This window comes from Apis laboriosa, unplaced genomic scaffold (assembly GCF_014066325.1).
Source record: "Apis laboriosa isolate Shangri-la unplaced genomic scaffold, ASM1406632v1 scaffold21_cov150, whole genome shotgun sequence".
Lineage (NCBI taxonomy): Eukaryota > Metazoa > Arthropoda > Insecta > Hymenoptera > Apidae > Apis > Apis laboriosa.
The window spans coordinates 962856-984448 of record NW_025222365.1 but is presented as its reverse complement, the minus strand read 5'-3'; the positions used below and the strand labels follow the sequence as shown (position 1 = coordinate 984448).

The window sequence follows — 21593 nt, the reverse complement described above, 5'->3', positions numbered from 1 at the left end:
ACCTATTACGTCTTAACGGTTATAGTTTTTGTCCTGAAGCCTTAGAAAGTGATCGTTTACAAAGGAGCGTAGAGTTCACGTACCTTGAAACACTTGTGAAACATCTTAAGATTCAATGTTGTTTGATAGAAAAGAAAAAACATATAAAAGTGAAATAAATATTCGTCACCACGTTATATCTCATATATTTTTTGTATTCGAATTATTAGATAATATAATACGTAGATTACTTTCAATTATATCACGTGTTTCGTCTAACTTTATAATCATGTTCCCCGATTGTGAAATGTGACATAGTATGAAATCTCAATCGATTATTCAAATATTCGATTCACTTGTGCATACTCGAACATTCGGAACTATCATAAACACACGATGAACAAGAAGAAAGTGAAAAAAGATTCAATGAAGAAGAAATCGGATGAAACTTGTCAACAGATGGAATCTATCTCTTCTAGTTGTGTCACTGAAAATGATAATTCAACTAATAATTTTGAAGCACACGAACTTTGGATTAATGAAACGAAAGAATCTGTTGAAACGAATACGAAATCTCAATTAAGAAGAATTATAAAACGTAGAAATAAAATATATCAGAGAGTGCAAAAAAAAATGAATATGATAAAAAATGTAACGTTACATATCGATTTTTTGGTGATTAATTTATTAAGAATTTTGAATCTTTTTTTTTTTTTTTTTTATTAATTTTAATTTAACAATTATAAATTTACTCGTAGGAGGAAGGAAAGACAGACTCAGAAAAAACTGTCAATCACGAAGATCTTTGTATATTAACAATTGATTTATTAAATGAACTTTTGTTGTTAGCCAAAAAAATTAGTCCGGATTTATTATTTTTTATAATCAAATACATTATGAAAATGAAGAATATAACGAAAGAAAGTAAGTTAATAAATAATTTCGAATTATTATTTTATAAATATGTTCTATATATTCGTTATTAAATACAGATAAAGTGCTGTGTAATTAAGGTGATACGTGTTCTTCAGTTTTTTTGTAATATAAAGTTAGAAAAAAGTCTCTTAGCACAGTATAGAAGAATATATACTCATAAAAATTGTTCAGTGACAAGCATATGATATTTTTGGCCAATTTATATGCCTATTTTTATGAAAATATTATCGAAATCAATCGATCAAATTATCTACGTTTCTTTAAAGAGACTTGTTTCTAACTTCACGCGATACATTGCTCGTGTAGTCCTTTCATGATTTTATACGTGAATGATAATCGCATATTTTGGTTATGTATAATAATATATATCGACAAATTTTTAAAGAATATGAAAAGAAAAAAAGAAAAGACATTTTACATTTTTGTAATAATGATACAAGATTTTTGATTATTCTTAGAAAGAAATATAAAAATAAGAAATCATATACATATAAGTATCTGTCTTCGTTGCACTTTAAACTTTTTGCGCATCGTTACCCTGATTCTAGCAGAAGTGTCTCGTCTTTTAAATCGACTCCCCGCGCGAGTTTTCTTTGTCGTGTGCGCAGTACTCTGCGCAGTAAACAAGCTGCGCTAGTACGTATAAGGTGTGTTATCATCAATATATAATCAAATAACACATCGGTTGAACATTTTTCCTCGCGTCGTGAATGTGAAATAATTTTACGTATATATGCGGCGCGTATTGTTTGATTGCATAAGAAATTTGTGATTAAGGAACGTGCGATGAATTAGGTTATGTATCGTCTAGGAAAAAAACAGCAGTGGCGCTGCGGACATATCACGGCACGAGTATAATTAAAATCAATGTAACAGTGCAGTGTTTCGGGACGAACTTCTTTTAGGTGCATTTATCTGTTGGGCAAGAAATGTCGAACGGATTAACAGTGTTGAAAGATGAAAAAGACATCAAGGAAACAAGTATGAAATTCACATCGATTTTTTTTAATAAACCATCGTGTATACAATTTTCATATTCGTATTCTTTTTATTTCAATCTCTAGATTGCAACATATCCATGGGTAGTGATTTCATTCCCCTATCTCCCACAAAGGGATTACAGGAAGGACACCTGACAGGGGTGAGTTTCAATTAATTAAGTTTATTTTTGGTGCAGAAATCTGTTTCAAATCCATAGCAGTAGCTTGTTGTCCTCTTCACAGATGGAGCAGCCAAACATTTGCAAACAAATTTTGAAGAGACCTGCTGAATCGGAATTTGAAGGTCAGTGACCGATTCAATATCATGTTATTAAATATTTAGCATTATTACGCATAATCCTTTTAATAGAAACAAGCAGAACACGGATCACCTTATAAATTTTTCAGGTCCAACTTTTTTTGAACAAAGAGAGATTTGAAAGAAAATAATTCAAGCAAATTAATATATTTGTTATTTTTGTTAGGTGCATCTAGTCCAAAGAAGCGTCACAAGAATCCACAGCCCAAGAATGCAGTATGTGCTCTAAATGAATTAAAAAGTGGTGCAGTGTATAAGGTTGTTGACCAAACTGGCCCCACACATGCTCCAATATTTACAATAGCAGTACAAATTGATGGTCAAACTTATGAAGGCAAAGGACGTACTAAGAAAATGGCAAAACATGCTGCTGCTGAACTTGCGCTAAGAAATATTGTTCAGTTTAGAAATACACCAGAAGTTCATCAAGCTATTAACACTTGTCAACCTTCTATTCCCCTTGAACCAGATTTTACGAGTGATGTTACGGAACGCGATAATCATCTAGTCAATGCTTTTAAAACTTTAAGTCAAGAACCAAAGAACACGAATAAATTTTTAGAAAAAGGTCCTGTAGCGCTTATTAATGAATTATATCCTGGTGTAGTATATAAATGTGTTTCTGACAATGGTGAAAGCTATGCAAAATTTACAATATCGGTGACAATTGATGGAGAAACATTTGAGGGAACTGGACCAAGTAAAAAATTAGCAAAAGCTGCGGCTAGTAAAGCAGCATTAGCTAAATTAAGGAACGTTCACAGTTCCTCGTTCTGTATACCGCTTCCGGTTCGCGTTTTGCCAAACTTTCCCAGTAGTGGCCACTGGCAAGATCAAATGTCTTTACCTCAAATGTTAGCTGATAAAATTGGGAAAATGGTGAATCAAAAATTTAGCGAATTAATTCAATCAAAACCGCAACATGCTCGTCGTAAAGTTTTAGCTGGAATTGTTCAAACTAAAGGTTCAGATGCGGAATTAATATGTGTAACAACTGGTGAGACATAATTTTTCTAAATATTTTTTTTTCTATAAATCAAAATTGATTTAAGAAAAAATTATATTGTTTATTTTAAATAAACAAAGGTACAAAATGTGTCTCGGGAGAACATCTGAGTGTCAGCGGTGGTGCATTGAATGATTGTCATGCCGAAGTGGTAGCGAGAAGATGTTTATGCGAATATTTGTATAAACAATTGGAGCTTCATACGGAGGACCGAACTGCGGAATCTATTTTAGAACCAGCAAAAAAAGGATTTAAACTAAAACAAGGCATTCAGTTTCATTTGTACATAAATACCGCACCATGTGGTGATGCAAGAATCTTTTCACCTCACGAAGAGAATGAATCCGTCGATAAACATCCAAATCGAAGAGCAAGAGGTCAATTGCGAACTAAAATAGAATCCGGAGAAGGTACCATTCCCGTAAAAAGCAGCGAGGGTATCCAAACATGGGATGGTGTGCTTATGGTATGATGTATTTCAAATATACTAACTAAATATATACTAATTAAATATGAAGCAAATATCTTCAATTCTTATATAAAGAATTCTTTTATACGCAAATATTTACTTCATTTTACAGGGCCAAAGACTGCTGACGATGTCGTGTTCGGACAAAATAGCTCGGTGGAACGTACTTGGTGTGCAAGGTGCACTCTTGAGCTACTTCATCGAGCCAATTTACTTCCACAGCATCGTTCTTGGCAGTCTATTGAACCCAAGCCATATGTATAGGGCGGTCTGCGGACGTATTGAAAATACGATCCAAGGATTACCGCCTCCATACAGACTCAATAAACCACTTATGAGTCTTATTACTTCGTCAGAGGTGAGACAACCTGGAAAAGCACCTAATTACAGCGTTAATTGGACAATCGGTATGAAAAAAAAAAAAAAAAAAAAAAAAAAAAAAGAAAGAAAAGAAAAGAAAGAAAAAAAAGAAAAGAAAAGAAAAGAAAAAGTATATGAGGAATTCTATTATAATTTGATATATTTTATAGGTCAATCAGAAGCTGAAGTAATAAATTGTACTACTGGAAAAGACGAATTAGGAAAACCTTCTAGAATATCAAAACAAGGGCTGTTCAGAAGATTTTACAACTTATTAGGTAAACTTAATACTATTGAAGATGCTGATAAAAATCAGTGTCGTCATTATTTAGATGCAAAATCTTCCGTACAGAATTACTCGGTAAGTCGAAATATTTTTGTTATATATCAGTGCGAATTGCGTTCATCACTATTTCGTTCGATTTTCTCTACAACAGCTTGCCAAGCATCAGTTGAAGGAAGCTTTCGTAAAGGCACATCTAGGCAGTTGGGTTAAGAAACCAATCGAACAAGATATGTTTGAAGTTGATATCTGACTAAATCAGGGTAACGATAAGATCTCAGCAGATGATACAGTTTTTCGGCTATCAAACTACGTAGTTCCTACTGCAAACTAGACCACTCGTTCAGCGTGTTATGATATGGCAGAATGCGGCATCAGTAAAGCATAAATCGTAGGTTCTCATACATGTCTGGTGATTTTGGTTATACGATTCTGTCGTATATATCGTGTGTTCAGAGTGTAAAAAAAAAAAAAAAAAACACGAGCCCTTGTTGGTTACTGGTTATCTTGTCTTCGAGCCGTCGAAGGTTTCACGATTCGATAGTTGCTCAGTTTAGATATAGGATTATCATAACTTTCGATACTTCGAATTATAATCTTAATCATTAGTGTGATGTCAATTTCGACAAATTTTATAGACTGGTAGATGTATAAAAAATAATAAATTTTATTTCGCAACACGAATCAGGCAAAGAAAGATTACACGTTGTGAATTTACTATTTGCGTATATATTGAATTCGATCAATTTTAATATTTGACACATATCTGAAAATCAGTTTTATTATCGGAAATTTTTAAAGCGGATATTTAATAATGGGAAAAAAGTAAATACCTCTTGGTAATTACTCTAAATTATTCGTAAAGAGAGGGAAAAAAAATTTAAATTGACACAAAACATCTCGGGTTTTTATTCGTGCCTGCAATATTTTCTAGGCTTTAGAAGTAACAGTGATATATAACGTGCATCAAGTTACATCCCTAAAGGCTGTGACCGAGTATAGAATTGTTAACGCAAATTAAATACTTTGTTGCGAAGTTCAACGAAATAAGACAGGAATCGATTCCTTGTCGGCGCATTAAATTTCTTTCGTATCTATTTTCGTTTAAATCCTTCATTTTCTTTTAAAAAGGGGTAGCATTGGATTATTTTTTATAATAATAATAATAATAACAATAATAATAATAATAAGAATAATAATAATAATAATAATCGTCGACAAAGAATCGGCCCTCGACAGTTCGACGTTGTTATTATTGGTTTTTATAGGGAACAAATGATAGAGGAACTGTGTGATTAAGAATTAGCGTGAAAGTATGGATGAATTATATGGTGAGTGTAGAAATATATTAATACATTAATAATAGTTTAGAGAATCCTAAGATCATTGCCTCACTGTGCCAGTATTATACACTTAATGCGATTCTGCCGTAATGACACACTGCCCGGTGTCGGTCCAGTTTTGCATGAGAAACTCGACAGATGTACAAATTAATTTCGTTGCAGTATTTCCTACTAGTATTAGAAGCAATCAAACTTCAAAAAAAAAAAAAAAAAAAAAAAATATACATATATGATAGCATTATTGAATTTTATTTATTATAAGAAATTATTAAGATTTATTTGACGATATTGTATATCGTTATATTTCCGTTTCATTCCTTTTTTTTTAAACAATGATTCCATCGGTGTAAAAATATTTAGTAACAAGTCGGAACCAAACGTAATATAATGCCAAAGATAAGCTAATTTAACCGATGTTCGCTTATTTTTAATAAATTTTATTATTATTGTTTAATGTAATTTTTATAATTCTTTATATTGACATGTAATGTCACCAACGATTAATTGTGTTCTTGGCGCTTTATGTATAAAAGAACAAATTTTATGAATAATCGCATTTCGCTGCTTGCTTCTTGCCTTTTGCATATATTAAATGTGAATTTAATCTTTATGAACACGCATTTAAATTACTTACATATAGTATGTATTAACTTTTTCGTCCAAAATAACCAAATTAGCATTTCACTCGTAAAAATAATCTTTTTAATCTGGATCGACTGTATTTACGGAATTAATTTGTGGTGTATCGAGAGAAAAAGAGAGAGAAAGAGAGAGAGAGAGAGTGAGTGAGAGAAAGAAAGAGAGAGAGAGAGAGAGAGAGAGAGAAAGAGAGGAAAAAAAGAAAAAAGGCAGGTGTACACGCAAATAGTATCATAGATAAAGAATACATTTTAAAAAAATCGCCAAAAATACGTGACACGAAAGACAAATTTGAAAATCACGTATTTATCGTTTTCTCACATCGTATAAAATCATTAGTAAGTTTTACGACAGTATTTTAAATTTTTAGAATGATAGTATTTTTATTATGTAGAAAGTAATCGGTTTTTCTTGACTCTTCCGTATCTTTCACCTATCTTTGTGAATCACGTCGCGTATACACTTTATATATACGTATGTATAATATATATTACATTATACACACTGATCCGATAGAAATACCATATTAGTGGTCGGTAATCAGAAACTTGGAGTGAGCATAATAGCTATTAATTAATTTTATTAGTCCTAGTTCAATAAATCAATCTTTGACACGATTTTCGATTCTTCTCCGATTCGGGGAAAATATAGTTTTAGAAATATCGATCATAATACGATCTCTCGTAGTCGGCTAGAATTTAAGCTTGACTAGTGCCTCTAGTTGTAACTCTCTAATTCATAAGTAATATCGATATAGGCCAAAGAATATCAAATAAATTACCATTTATTTACCAAATATTGGTCGTTATCTTGCAATCATCCCTATTAAATTTTAGAATGTATCTCGAACGAAAGAGGGGAAAAAAATTAAGGGAAAAAAAAGAGAATAAAATGCTTGATCATCGTTACAATTGTTCATATGCGTTTTATCGTACATTTCGAAATTTTAGCCGATATTGCGTCATTTTAGAGATAGCATAAATATAAATTATATCATATGCGTTATAATTTTTTGATATCCATTCCAGATAGGAAAATACAATTTGTGTTCGTAATTTATAGAAAATTAATATTTTTATTCTTTTTATTTCTTTAAATGCATGCTTTTTTGCTACTTGCTTTATAGCCTTGAATGCCACTTTATCATTTGCGCAAATTAAAATCGTAATTATATATAAATACTGAATATTAATATACATATGTATATATATATATATATTACGAATTTACTTTATATTTATACAGACAGATTGATGAACGAAGGGCAAGGATAAAAGAAAAATTCCATCCTCTTTTTTTTTTTTTTTGAAACTGTATATTAATTACATCGTTACTGTATATTATATATATTCTTCTTCTGTTAATAGTCTATTAATGACGCTGTACCTATCGTACAGCTATCGTTTATCGCGCTTCGCACATGAATCCCTCGACAGGCCTTCTTTCTTGAGAATTCAATGAACTCTTCAGCTCGTCGATAAACAGCGAAAACGACTGAATCGAATTTGAGCTACTTCAGTCTTGTCGAACGCGAGAACTTGTTAAGAAAACAGTAAAAAAAAAAAAAAAAAAAAAAAAAAAAAGGAACTTGTAAAAGACACGCGATGATAGCGTAATACATATAAATAGAATAAAAGATCTAAACGTGTTCTCAATCCGCGATCTCATCGTGTTTCTTTATCTTTCGAGAAATATCAGGGACTAAAAGAATAATTTATCGATCGTTCGAGCGACAATATCGAGCGAGACGAAGCGACCACGTGCGAAGCGACTGTTCCTCGAATATTACATCGATTTTTTTTTCTTTTACTTAATCATCAATTTCAAATATGATATGTATCGAGTTCACCAAATGTTCCTTTTCATGCATTTTCATCCCTATAACATATATATATCCTCCATTTTAGTTACGGTGGCTGTTACGAAATATATATGGGTGAAAAGTATGCTCGAGCAAAGTCGCTCAAAAAGAAGAGAGAAAAAAAGAGAAAGAAAATCGAGAGAGAGAGAGAGAGAGAGAGAGAGAGATGTTAACAGAGGTGAAATTAAAATTAAAATCCACCGTGTTTCCTTCGATAGTAGTAAGATTGATTTAATCTTAATTCGTAAGACGTAGCAATGCTACGATCCCCTACAATATATCCGAATAATAATATCCCTTCAGTTCCTACGTTTTTCATTATTCACATTTAGAATAATTCTTGCCAAAATTTCATATCGCTTAAATTTACGTGGTAGGAAGACTTGGAGTAAAACACATCGTTCAAGATTGTTGTCCTGTTGACAGTGACTTGCAATGTATGCTTGTCGAAGAATCGTATTCGATTTAATAGCGAGCTTGTTGTCGAAGAAACGCGAAACAAATCACTGATAACTTATCTGTATTTAGTTCGAGCACGCCTTTCACCGGATACCGTGTGTAACAGTGTAACAAATCTAACAGGCTTGACGGCGATTATTTTTTTTTTTTCTTTTTCTTCTCTTTCTTTCTTTTTAAATCTACGAAAGCAAATGGACCGCTAGAAGCAATGTCGAACGAAATAAAATCGTGTTTAAATCATGCGAGTCGAGTATGATCGACCGATTATTTCTAAGCGTTGAAACCATCAATCCATCCGTGTTTATTCGACCATTTCTCTATATTGCGTTTCGATGATTAATCGATAAAGTGATCCCATTGTGTATCGTGCAGGTGCATATTTTTCGCGAGACGAATCCATATTTTTTACATTTTTTTCTTTTTTTTTTCTTTCCATCGCGCGATTATTAACATTATTGGTTATTAAGTAGATAACACGATTACGATTATTGGCATATACGGCCGTTACTATCTACTTGATTTCGGTGGAAGGTGTCCTCGAAAAAACCAGTGTTCAGTCCAGGGGAACGATCGAAACGAGTAAACAAAACACCACCCCCCTGTGTACGACACGTGTTCGTTCATTCGCATACACGATTACGATTTAATTAATGTAATTGTAGCGATAATGTTAATGCGATACCGAGCTAAAAAGCACTGTGACGCTCTGTGAAACTCTACATGCCTTACGATTTGTAAATCTCGTATAAGATACGTACGTACGTACGCTATGTATACGTATGTATGTATGTATGCATGTATGAATATGTAAGGTATCAACGTGCTAGCTTGTGCCTCGGGAAATGAGATTCGTTTTAGGCTGTTCGCGCACGTTTACCCGAATCAAATCGAACGAGACGTGGAAAACTCTAAATCGGGATTGGATTCCTCGATTCGAGGGAATCGGTTCAACGTACGAACACGCGCCTCTTTCAATTTCAAAAGCTTCTTTCGCATCGAAAGAAGGATGGAATCGAGTGCGTTTGCTGCGGAAAATGAAAATTAAGGATAAAGAGGAGGTGTAACTCGAACATAAATTTCGATGTCGATTCGGGCAGAGGCGCAATATTAATAATAATTATCTCGAGCTTTTCGGCCCACGCTTTATCACGGACCCGCTTAATCAGTTCTTCCATAATTAACAATTATCATACACCTATATCACGGGATTAAACGTGTTAATGTTTACTTAATAAAACTGTACTTTGATAGACTACTCGATATACTATAATAATAATAATAATAATAATAATAATAATAGTAATAATATAATAATAATAATATAATTACAGTACGTGTGAAACATTTTACAGGATACAACACGCAACGAGCAACGTTCAGCCTAGAAAACGGAAAACAACGTTGGTGAACGAGAGAAGAGTCAAAGTTGGTTGTAATTCACACGCGAGAGAAACGAGAATAATAAGTATTTACAATATAATTATAATCTAGATATTCTCGTGACGATTTGGCCGAGAATAATAGATTAACGCGTTAACAATGATCAGATTCGTAACGAAACGAGAGAAGCCGAGTAATAGATTTGCACGTCAAGATACACGATAATAATTACATCGAGCTGCTTGCATTCGAGGACGACACGGTACGATTCGAGTTTTACCCTCCATTTCCCCCAAGAATTTTATCTCGCCTCAACTATTTTTCTTTCCATTCTATATCCCGCTGAAAATAGAAGATCGTGCGCATCGATAAGAAACTGGCAGCCTTCCTTCCTCGATCGATCTGAATATTTCTCTCGTTTTCAGAAAATATAGCTCGAACGATACCGTGGAATGCGAGTCTTCTTTGCATAAGGATAACGAGTTTTCGTTGAAGCGACCCCGCAGATCGTGTCGTGCCTTACTACACGTTGTCAGCTATATCTCGCGAGATAGATACGTATTAACCTTCGAAACATCATCGTCTGTACATCGTGGTTTAAAACTCTCTCCGACGATCCAGGCACGTGGCGCGCGACCATCGTGAATTTATCTCGTCCACGTAGCCGAAAATTTGTGAAAATGTCGCGTGCGAAAAGTCGCCGATTTCTCACGTGCCGCGTTAGATCGTTGTCACGCCCCTAACGAAATACCTTGGATGGCACGTCTCCTTCTACTCGAGATTCTTTTCGAGAGTTTCGGTCGTTCGCTGCGCAATGTAAGGAGTTTCGTCTCGCGGACTGTTTCGCGGACGTTAATCTCGTCGAAATTTACCCTTTGGTGCCCCCAACGAGCGCATCTGGCGACATCTTTTATTTTGCGATTATCATTTCTGAAATGATCCTCTCGATAATATTTAACCGTAAACAACAACATCTCGGGGAACAGGCACTTTTCGTCGTTCTATCGATCAGTCTCGCGGTCAATATATTTTTTTTTTAATGTTATCTACTTCGATCGCTTATCGATCGAATTTTCTTTATTCTTTATTATTCTCTTCTCTATATATAACGAGATTGATTCGTCGAAAGCAATTTCCATCCCATGAGTTAGTTAGCAAACGTTTCCAATTTAAAATGCAAGGAATGGTATCGTCGCTCCTCCAAGGAGGCACCAAGGGGTTTCCAGGTTAATCGAGCCTGCTTGACCGTAAAAATTTCTTCTGCCTAGCACTTCGAAGCTGGTCCTTCGTTCGTTGGTTCTCCGGTGAACGAGCCGATTACCGACCAACGTTCCACGAGCATCCTGATCACCTCAAGTGGGATCGAACATCCCGGACTGTTACCACTCGTAGTCGTCCTGATGGAAAGGGTTGGTGCATGGTTGTTGAGCGTGTAGATGGGTCACTATCGGCGGTGGTTTAAACAGGTCCAATTCTCTGATCACCTCATTGTAAAGCTGCGGGGGGAGCATATGAAAAGAAGACAAGGGGAAGATTAAATATAACTCGTTTCCCGGATCGAGATACCGGCGATGATTGTATATAATGAAACAGGGGCACGAAAAGAAATAAAGAAAAAAAATTGTTTTTCGCTCAGAGAGTATAGCCTTGCGTAGAAGTTTTCTCTATCTGTCTATTCTTTTTTTCTTTCTTTTCCTTTTTTTTTTTTTTTTTTTTCTAACAAACGTCTTTCTTGTAGACGTTTTAGTTAGAAATGATTTTACTAAACCTGGAAGCTCCTACGGATATACTCGTCCCCTCCATTGCCAGTCATACCGTAATTATATTCGCCTGCGCCTCCGCTGTTCAGAAATGGATTCGTCGGGTTCACTGGGCCTGGTATGCAAATGTATTTCTCCGATTACTCACGATAGAGATTAAACAGAAGTACGATAATAACAAAGACATACACTTACCGCCATTCGCACCTGGTACACCGAGATTTCCGCCCGTGGTCTGATAAGTAGCCCCGTACCCGGTCTCCTGATTAGCAAGCTCGTGTAATCTGGTCGAGCTGAGGGCACGAGGGATGGCGTTGCTGGGTACGCCGTGCGGCGCCAGGTGGGTGGCCTCCGCTACCTGGTGCGGATCCTCCGTTTGGGGCAATTCGGACACGAAACCGGTGTCCTTCCTGTAGAAGTTGATGAAGATGAACGCGCCGAGGACCACGATGCAAATGAGGCCGTAAGCTCTGAACGTGGCAGTTGTCCCTGTTTCGGAAAAGAGAACATTTTTCTCTCGAATTTCTTCTTCTGTTCCATTCTATTTAAGGAATATACGTCCCTTATGAATAATAATTTATTCAAGTCGAATCGATATCGAATTTCTTTCTCTTTCTTTCTTTCCTTTGTGACGAAGAGAGCGAAAGAGCGAAAGTAGCTCACCGTAAGCATCTACGAACATGCCACCGATCACAGCCCCGCATCCCCTGCCAAGACCGTGATGGATCCCTTGAAGAACACCTTGCGCGCTCGTGCGCAGTTGAGGAGGCGTGTTGTGAGAGATGTAGCTGCAACACGCTGCCCAGACCGCCGCGTGGGTTATCCCTTGAATGAACTCGAACGGCAACACCCACCACGGGATAGTGAGCCAGGATATGTAGAGGAATCGTAGAACGTTCCCCCCCAGCCCCATGCACAATACCTGAAACCAGTGCGCGCCTGCTTCAGCGACAAATTACAAATGATTGGCAAAAAAAATTGGCAAAAATCAAAAATTGTTGCAAATTCTTCTCCCTCTTAAAGAGCACAGTTGAGCTACCTTCACGTGGCCGATCTGACGGATCAGTTTGAAACTGAAGAAGTAGGCGAATATCTCGGAAATATGGTTGATGACGGAGGCGACGCCGAAGAGAGTCGGTGTTCCACCGTAATCTTGAAGGTGCCAGAAGAGGAAGGTGAAGATCAAGCCGATACCGAAGCCCATGAACCAGGCGACGAACAGAAAGGAAGCGCATTTGAGATTCTTGAATTGCTTCAACACGGTCACCCATTCCGGGATCTCTCGCATCGTTTGGGCGAACATTTTCGTCTGGAAATCGATACAAATTGTCAAGAATCCCTTTTTTCACGCAGCGCGGAACGGATCAATCATTTTAAGGATCATCAAGGATCGCGAAGTATACCTTGTCTTCCGGAGGTTGCGGCTTTGGATTCACCGCTGCCGACGAGTCTTGGAGACTGGGTAGATTCAATTGCTGAGACAATTGGCTCTGCAGCTGTTCCTCCCTCGTTGGCTCCGCGGGAGGCTTCTCCACTTCCTGCACGAAATTATTTGGACGATTAATAATAATTACGTGTATTTTATGTATCAGAGGTCGCTCACCGGTTCCGTTATGGGGAAGTCGTACTTGAAGTTGATCTGGGTTGCGGTGATGAGAGCGGCGCCCATGAGGACGCTGAAGATCGCGAAGCAGATCGTGTAGTTCTTCTCCCTTGCGTCTGGGCCGCAAGGATGCTCGGAGAAGGCGGTGCTGTGATCCAACGCGATGCCCACGAAGAACATGGCCAGGCCCCAGCCCAAGCTGCCGAACATTCGCTGGTGACCGTATCTGCGCGGGGAGAGACAGAGAGAGAGAGAGAGATGCAAAGAGATCTGGACGGAAACGGGATGGAACGTTTTACCTATCCGCGTCCTCGCCTAGCAATGTGATCACAGCGGAGTCCGCGAGAGTGATGGCGGGGGCCGAGAAGAATTCTCCGACTATCACCAGCAACAACAGGAGGAAGAAGGTTTTTTGGATATCCTGAACAAACGAGGATTACTTGTTCGATTAATCGTTGGAGAAAAGAAAATATGGATTTCGTACCGGTAATCTGTACACGATGGAGCTGAACAGAGGTTTCACCCAACCCTTGTTCTCCTGCTCGTTGTAATTCGCTGCGTAGGACACGGTGTGAGGGCTCTGGCCAGAGTGAGGTATCCTGACGTATCGTTTCGTCCTGACCAATGGCGGTTCCACCTCGTTCTCCTTCTCGTTTTCCTCCTCCTCGTCCTCGTCCAAAGACATCTTTCGCAGTTTCTTCATCGTGGACCACTGTTGCCGAGGCTCGAACACGCTCGAGTCGTTCTCCGTCCAAGTTTCCTTGTTCGCGTCTCGTTTCACCATCACCTTGGTGGGGGGTGGTTTCACCCTGGTTTTGGTATGCGTGTACGCTTTCTTCGGCGGTTTCCCGTCGTCCAAAGGTTGATTCTGGAATAAACGTGGCGTTTCCCCTTTTCGAGAAAAATTCCTCTCTCGCGTATGCGTATGTCTGAAAAGTAAGAAACTCACGTTGAGAAAACGCTTGTACTCGAGCACGTCGGCGGGACGGTTTTTCCTTTGCAAAGTTTCGAAGTCGATGGTCTTCGCTTCGGGATCGTTCTCCTCGAACACCAGTTGTTTGTACTTTAGATCCTCCACAGGGCTGTCCTCGGTCGATCCTTGTTGCGTCTCTCTTCGAAACCTGTTGTTGTCGTAATTTCCCTTCTCGTGCTCCTTCCTCGTTTGCGAGCGGAGCGCCGTCAACGGATCCAGATTCGTGTCCTTTCGCAATCTCTCGAACACGACGTTGTCCGCTATTTCTAAACATTCCTCGTCGTTTTGACGATAAAAGTCTTCGAGGCTGGTGGATCGTTTAACTATCCTAGTTTTCGGATTCGGCGCTTCCAACCAGTCGGTGCTGTTCCTTCTAACCATGCACGAAGTGGCCGGTGGTTGCATGAAGGCTAGGGGTAGAGTGAAGATGATCCAGCAAGAGAGGGAGGCGAGAAAGATCAATTTACCCTTCTGCCACCTGAAAGCAAACAAAGAAAATCGATGTCGTACTTCCGTATCCAGATAAATTTGGAACTTGTGCAATTCTTATTACCCTCGAACCGAACGAATCGATAAAGGGTTGAAGCATTCTCGACTCTGCATAATCCACGCAATATTTTATTCTCTCGACTACAATCGACTATATCGAGTTGAGAAAAACTGCTTACACGTGCTGATCGACCAAAAAAAAGCAGGAAGAGAAGAAGACACGGGAAAAACATTCTTTTTATAATTAGAATCGACTTTTCAGTTATAATTGGAGGGTCGATATCGAATATCGAAAGTGGGAACTTCTCACCTGTCAGCCAACGAGCCCCAGAAAGGCGCGCTGAGGAATTCGATGAAGGGTCTGAGCCCCATCAGAAGGCCGCATTGGCCGGCGTTCATCCCCATCTGCTTGAAATAGACGCCCATCAGCGGGAACAGGGAGCCGAACGCCGAGTAGAAGAAGAAATAGAACGTCTTCACCGTGAGCAGTTCTTGATCCACGGAGCCGAACAGGTACTCGATCACGTCGCTTTTTCCACGGATCTTGTGCGTCGCCTCCTTCGCCTGGGGATAAAGGCTTGGGTCGACCTCGCCGTGGGCATGGGGGTCGACCATGGGCCTCACGCCTGGCACCTGTGGTAACGTTCTACCATCACCCGACTCCTGTTGTTGCCCACCCTCCGTTGCCCCGTAATCGTAATCCTCGTGTCCATAATTCTGCATGACTGCTTCGGGGACTGACTCGGCCAAACGCGATTAAACAACTTGGATCGACTTCACTCCCCCTCGAAACACTACTTTGAACGACACTGTCCACGAATCGACGTCCAGACGCTGGTGTCCAGGATCCAGACGCAAAGATCGGACGTTCCGCGACCGATTCGGGCCCCGCCTTCCACCGACAACAACTTCCTCTCGAGTCGAACGGGGAGAGAGAGAGGGAGAGAGAGGGGGAGAGAGCGAGAGAGAGAAAAAGAGATTCGTCCGTGTCTCGAGTGTCGAGTCGCCCTTTCGGTGATCGCCGAAGCTACAATCCTTTTACGACGAGCGTCGAATCGATGGCCAACCGCCGTGCCACCGCCGTGCTCGCGAAATCGATAGTCCTGACAGTGCGCCCGCGCAACTTCATCCCCTTGCGCACCCTATAGTCTCGACCGGTGGTGACACAACCACTAGCGATGGGCGCCCCTATCGACGAGTTGCGATTGATATAATATTTTTTTAAATGATATTAACTTTGGACGAGATTTGTAGAATAATTTGTAATTAATGATGGAAATGGAAGAAATTTTAAATTTAATTGAAAACGTAAGGATTGGAGGATCGAGGAACTTTTTCGGACGAAAATTTATTCATTCACTCGTGATATAATATTTTTTAAATGATGAATTAGGACTAGATTTGTAAGATAATTTGTAATTAATGATGGAAATGGAGGAAATTTTAAGTTTAATTGGAAACGAACGTAAGGAGATTGGAGGATCGAGGAAAGTTTTTTGGACGAAAACTTGTTCATTTGTACGATCGCTCGTGATATAATATTTTTTAAATGATAACTTTGGACGAGATTTGTAGAATAATTTGTAATTAATGATGGAAATGGAAGAAATTTGAAATTTAATTGGAAACGACGAACGTAAGGATTGGAAGATGGAAGAAACGAAGGATAAAAATTTGTAGTTCAAGTTTATCAGGGATTGCACGGAGTAGATTCATCGGAATTTTCAAAGAAAATTGTTCGTAGGTTAAACGCGTCTCAAACCCTTCGCCCACTAATCCAATCGTGACATCTTAGGTTTTTTTTTCCCCCTCCTATTTTCGACAATATTTTGTGTTGCATCGTTCTTGCATCATTCTTACGCCATCGAGTTGAGTAGTATATACCGGATATCCGGTATTTCAAGCATGTGGTAACGATATACACGCGTATCTTTGCTTATTATTTTCATTCTCGGTTTTTCTATTATCCACTTTTTTCGTAGATATCGATTGACCTGTTTAATTAATGAATACAAAATATGAATAATCTGTTTTTTTTCTTTTCTTGCTTTTCCAAAGGTTATCAACCGAGGTATGAAACGGATGAGAAGAAAGTTTCGCCTCGTCGAGTCTCCAGACAGATGTTCAGGGAAACCCTGTCCGTGCTGACAAGGAACGTGCGTTGAATGTCGGAGACCTTGACCCGCAACCAACGTTCCTTCTTTTATCTCATAGAGTAGAGTCGTAGAGCGTTTCGTTCGATTGTTCTTATCGCGTGCAGCAACAAGGGCGTCTTGCAACTTTGTCAACCCAAACGTTTCTTTTTCACCAACATTTCCGCAATCTGCCATATAAATAATTTTAATTGTAATCAAAGGAGTACAATTATCGATACACGAGAGGTGAACGAAATGAACGAAAAAAAAAGGGTCGTTGTTCTCTCGAACAGCTTGATTCCATTTTCCATTCGAGAGATTCGTTAGAGAATGACGCATCTGATATCGAGGAATCGTGTATCTTGGCGCAGAGCACGATGCACACGCGTGATTGTGTGAATTTTCTCTCGATGATGTGATAAAAACTGTGGCTGGGACGCGAATTATTTCGATTCGTTCGAGAAGACTTATTTTCCTTTCTTTTTTTCTTTTCAATCCTTGCCAAAAATACGACGCGTAAGTGTAGTAAGAAACATTGGAAAAGGGAGACATCGTGTCATTGTTAAATTTATCGAACGAAACGGAAATGATCGAGAACGCAAGAACATAATCTCTTCTTCTGCAAAAGAAAAAAGGAAAGCAACGAATCGTTAACCACCAATCATTCATAGCCATGGTGGTAATTTAAACAAAAAAGGAAAAAGATCCATGTTGAAAAATCTCGTGACGCAAACGCGGTTTGGCCTTATTTCAAAGTTCAAGTATGAAAGCTCGGAAGGGAGCACGCTAGGTTCACCTAGACGACGTCGATAATCTCGTGCGCGTCATTATTATTATTATTATTATTATTATTATTATTATTATTATTATTTCCACGATACACTCGCTAGACTCTGGGATTGCTGATGAACGATCGTGTTGCAAAATTAAGGAGAGGAGAGAGTCGATAAATCGATCGAGGGAGGGGGGAATTCGAGTAAACATTTCGAGACATTTCGTTTGTTTCGACGAAAAGTGTGTTGGATAGAAGAAATAAGAGATTAGAGATAAAGAAAATAAATACGTATATTTAACTAAACAAAAACTTAAATCAACTCTAATCAACTCTCAATGTACAAATATTATTATAACTTAAATTACTAAAGCTAAAGCTATTATTAAAGCTATGTACAAAGTGATTGATCCCTCCCTGTCCCACACCTCCCCCTCCCAGTCCCAGTTCTTTGGTTCAGCGTCATGTTCGTACAACGTGTCGTTCAATTTCTATGATTGAAGATGTCCTTGGGTATGGGGTCCATGTGGGAATGGCCCTCGAACGCGGAAGTGGAGGATGGCGCTGGTTTCGGCGGGCCTTGGAACATGCAGGTCTTCGCCGTCTTCAACAGGCGACCGTTGCTCGCCGTTCGCCAGTAAACCGTGCGAACCGCTTGCTTCCCAGCTACGTAGCTTACCGCTCCACCGATCAGCATCTGGGGAAAAAGAAAGAGAAAAAAAGGAATAATAAACGAAGGAGACGTAGGATCGTAGGAACGAACAATCTGTGAAAGTTAAATTCAAAAGCGACGCTTGGATTCGGATCCAACTTTTCTGGAGCGACGACAATTTCGAATCTTCGAAAAAAGCGGAAAATGCTCACCTTTTTTCGCTTTGCCAAATTGATTTACGGCGTGTATTTGTTGTTGGAGCACTCGAAGTGTGTGCAGTTGTTAGCTGGTCGAAGAAGACTCGTTGGAGAGGAACGATAGAATCGTCTACCTCTCGTTGTAACAATCGTTTGAGGAGAAAAGCTGAACTGACGAACCGGCCTCCTCTGGTGGATAATTTATACGATAAAGACTACGTCACGGGTTCTCGCGATAACAGCGAGCGGCGTCATTCACACCGTGATCACCGAATCCTGGAACAACCGTGGCCGAGTGGTGGGAAGCGAGTGGTGTTCGGTTTCTCAGAAGTGGACAAGTTTGAGATAAACAACCGATCTGCTCTTTGACTGATCTATCGATATTTACTACGTGATCGTTGTCGATGCTTCTCTTACTTTCGCGTATGTCGACAAATTCGATGATTTTTTTTTTTTTTGGGACGATTCGGCCGATGGATCGATAATTCGAAATACAGGATTACACGAGCAAAAGTCGTGATTAAAAGAAACGATAATGACGATTAATTCGGTATGCTAATACGATCGAATATCGTTATCGGGAATGTTAGTAAATAAGATTGTGATAATACGACCTTGAATTCGTTTCCTCGAGAAGTAAAAGAAAAAAGAGAAAATGCTCGATTATTCGATTTATTTATTTTTTTTTTTCACGCTTCAACGAGAATTCGAGATTTTGTCAATTCTGTCGAAGAAGAGAAGAAGATCTTTTATCGTATAGATAAAATTTCTTGGAGTTTTATAACGATCGGTCTTCAATTGTTCATTGTCAAACTAACACAGAGGAATGTTAATAACCGTAAAGCCAGGATGAATAATACTCAAGCTCGACGAACGATTCATAAATCATGGTTACGATATACCTTGGTATAAATCATCGAACAATTTTCCCCCGATCGTTTAACGCGCTCGTGGAAAATTATATATTGACGCAGTCGTGTATCGTTAAAAAAATAGCCTCTCTGTCAGGAGAGATAACATTTCGCATCTTTCCGATGTACTTTGTCTCTGATCACAATTAATATACGTGTACATAATAACGCAGCGTGCTCTTCCTGGATCTTCTTCAGCGAAGCGTGTTAATGATGAAACGCGCTTAACGTCTTAATGTTCGTAACGTTTGTCTGAGTGAGAAGAGGTGAAGAGGAGAAATGTTGAAGAAGAATCGGTCGTGTCTAAATTTGTGAACGGGAAACGATAACAAAGGTCGAAAATAATTTTCCTCGTCGAAAATACGCGAATCGTAATCGTTATGTAAATTTGTAATACTTCTTGCAATGCGTTCAAATCTATCACGTTTTCACGTTTTCTTGATTCTGGCGAGAAAGATAAGTTGGAAAACATCTCGTTTATCGTTTAATAATTACACGCGCCACGATCGTAAAATTAGTCATTGACTCGAGATTAACACGTAAAATCGTTATGATTGTGTATCCCGATCACATGATCGGGATGTGCAAAAAATCTGTAATCGATATTTGTTTTTTTTTTTTTTTTTTTTTTTTTAAGGGGGAGATTGGCTTCGGGAAGAAACAAAGTTTATTTTTATCTCCTTTCGTATCCACGAAAGAAATCCATGGATTTATTTCGCTCCTAATTCGTTTATGCTCGAGTGTGCACTTACTAGTTATCGGTGTTAATTGTTGATACTACGTATCGGTATTTAATCCATTGTATCATACGAGTTTTCTTTTTAATTGCACGATTAAGTGCACGATTCGTCTTACGAGCCTGTAAAATATTATTTTTCATCGATCATCTACGCACTTTACGCGAATAATATCTTTTTGTTTTGCTCGAAATGTGCTTTTAACGTTAATCCTCGGTAAGAGAATAAAAATTGCAGCTCAAGTGGAAAATTATTGGAATATTGAGGGGAAGGGAGGAGGAAAGGGAGAGTTTCTGAAGAAATGGGGGGAAATATCTCGAATTCCTTTTCACATTTTCCACGTATTATAATAAAGTTGGAAGAATTTTTATTCCAATAAAAATTTTCCCCACCCTCGAAAGAAAGAATCCCTGTCCGATCGAGAATAAAATATTTAAATATTACGATCTCGTTTATACGCTCTTGTTGTTATCGTCTCATCATACTTCTTAAAAAAAAAAAAGAAAAGAAAAGAAAGAAACGTTCCATCAGTGGACGATCGATGGAAAATTTAATTCGAAATTTAATCGATGGAAAAATAATTAATGAAACGAGGAAGGAAAGAAATCGTCGTCAAGTTCATCGGGGCCGCAACGCTATACGTAATTGGAAAAGTAAAATGAAAGGGAAAAAAACGTTGAAGGAAAACGATGCGTATAAACGCGTGCAAAGACTCGAGAAGGCGATGCAATCATACATGGCCGAGAGAGAGGGGGGAGAGAGAGACGGTCAATATGATTCACGTGAAACTTTCGTGGCGTCGCGGAGGGAAGTGGAGAGGGGACGACGTGATCGAGATAGACGATCGTCGATTTCGATAAAAGCGGAGCTCGTGCCACGCTTCTTCTTCTCCTATCCGTCTGCCATTCCCATTAATAACCGATCCATGTTTGCAGAGGTACGTACACAACGTACGTACACACGAATCAAGGTTGGACGATAAATTGGAGGGGAGTAGAATGAGAGGTGTACAATGTGTAATTGCGTTGGAGGAAAATTATGTAATGCGTAAATGAACTTCTTATGTACACACTTGGTCGAGAGCAATGCGTGAACGATAATGTTTTCGAGTGGTTATATCTTCGTTGGGGAGCCGTGATCCTTCGATTATTCGCCGATCGAAACGACATTTGTCGTGTTCGCGTTATCGGTAACACGAGTTTCTCGATCGAAATCGGGTTTTCGATATCTCTGAATCGATCTGGAAAGGAGAGGAAATATCGAATTCGATCGACGACGAAAGAAAGAAATTAATTTATTTCAGGGAAGAAGAAATTTCGAAGGGAATCGCGAAATTACGAAAAGGCAGAA

General features: G+C 38.6%; 2 protein-coding genes across 16 annotated transcripts; one reads left to right on the top strand and one right to left on the bottom strand.

Moving 5' to 3' along the window:
• The first annotated feature begins 44 nt into the window (after window positions 1–44).
• On the top strand, window positions 45–11417 carry LOC122712950 (double-stranded RNA-specific editase Adar). 14 transcript variants are annotated; one of them, XR_006346432.1, is made up of 8 exons: window positions 45–654; window positions 738–903; window positions 2381–3211; window positions 3301–3686; window positions 3802–4096; window positions 4220–4327; window positions 9987–10095; window positions 11286–11416. XR_006346432.1 is itself a non-coding variant. In XM_043933016.1 (8 exons), the coding sequence occupies exons 1-7, from the start codon at window positions 376–378 to the stop codon at window positions 4583–4585; spliced, it is 2247 nt and encodes a 748-aa protein (XP_043788951.1). In that variant the 5' UTR covers window positions 45–375; the 3' UTR covers window positions 4586–4595; window positions 11283–11301. The 14 variants fall into 14 exon arrangements, 9 of the variants coding, with proteins under 9 accessions (XP_043788951.1, XP_043788950.1, XP_043788949.1 ...); XR_006346431.1 differs by having other exon boundaries at window positions 4220–4410; XM_043933016.1 differs by lacking the exon at window positions 9987–10095 and adding an exon at window positions 4487–4595 and having other exon boundaries at window positions 4220–4410; window positions 11283–11301.
• On the bottom strand, window positions 8386–15886 carry LOC122712949 (major facilitator superfamily domain-containing protein 6). Of its 2 annotated transcripts, none has more exons than XM_043933010.1 (11): window positions 15150–15886; window positions 14327–14828; window positions 13862–14245; window positions 13677–13798; window positions 13378–13603; window positions 13178–13312; window positions 12814–13083; window positions 12438–12696; window positions 11970–12263; window positions 11783–11889; window positions 8386–11510 (listed from the first exon to the last, which is right to left on the bottom strand). In XM_043933010.1, the coding sequence occupies exons 1-11, from the start codon at window positions 15560–15562 to the stop codon at window positions 11394–11396; spliced, it is 2829 nt and encodes a 942-aa protein (XP_043788945.1). In that variant the 5' UTR covers window positions 15563–15886; the 3' UTR covers window positions 8386–11393. The 2 variants fall into 2 exon arrangements, with proteins under 2 accessions (XP_043788945.1, XP_043788946.1); XM_043933011.1 differs by having other exon boundaries at window positions 11830–11889.
• Window positions 15887–21593: the final 5707 nt, after the last annotated feature.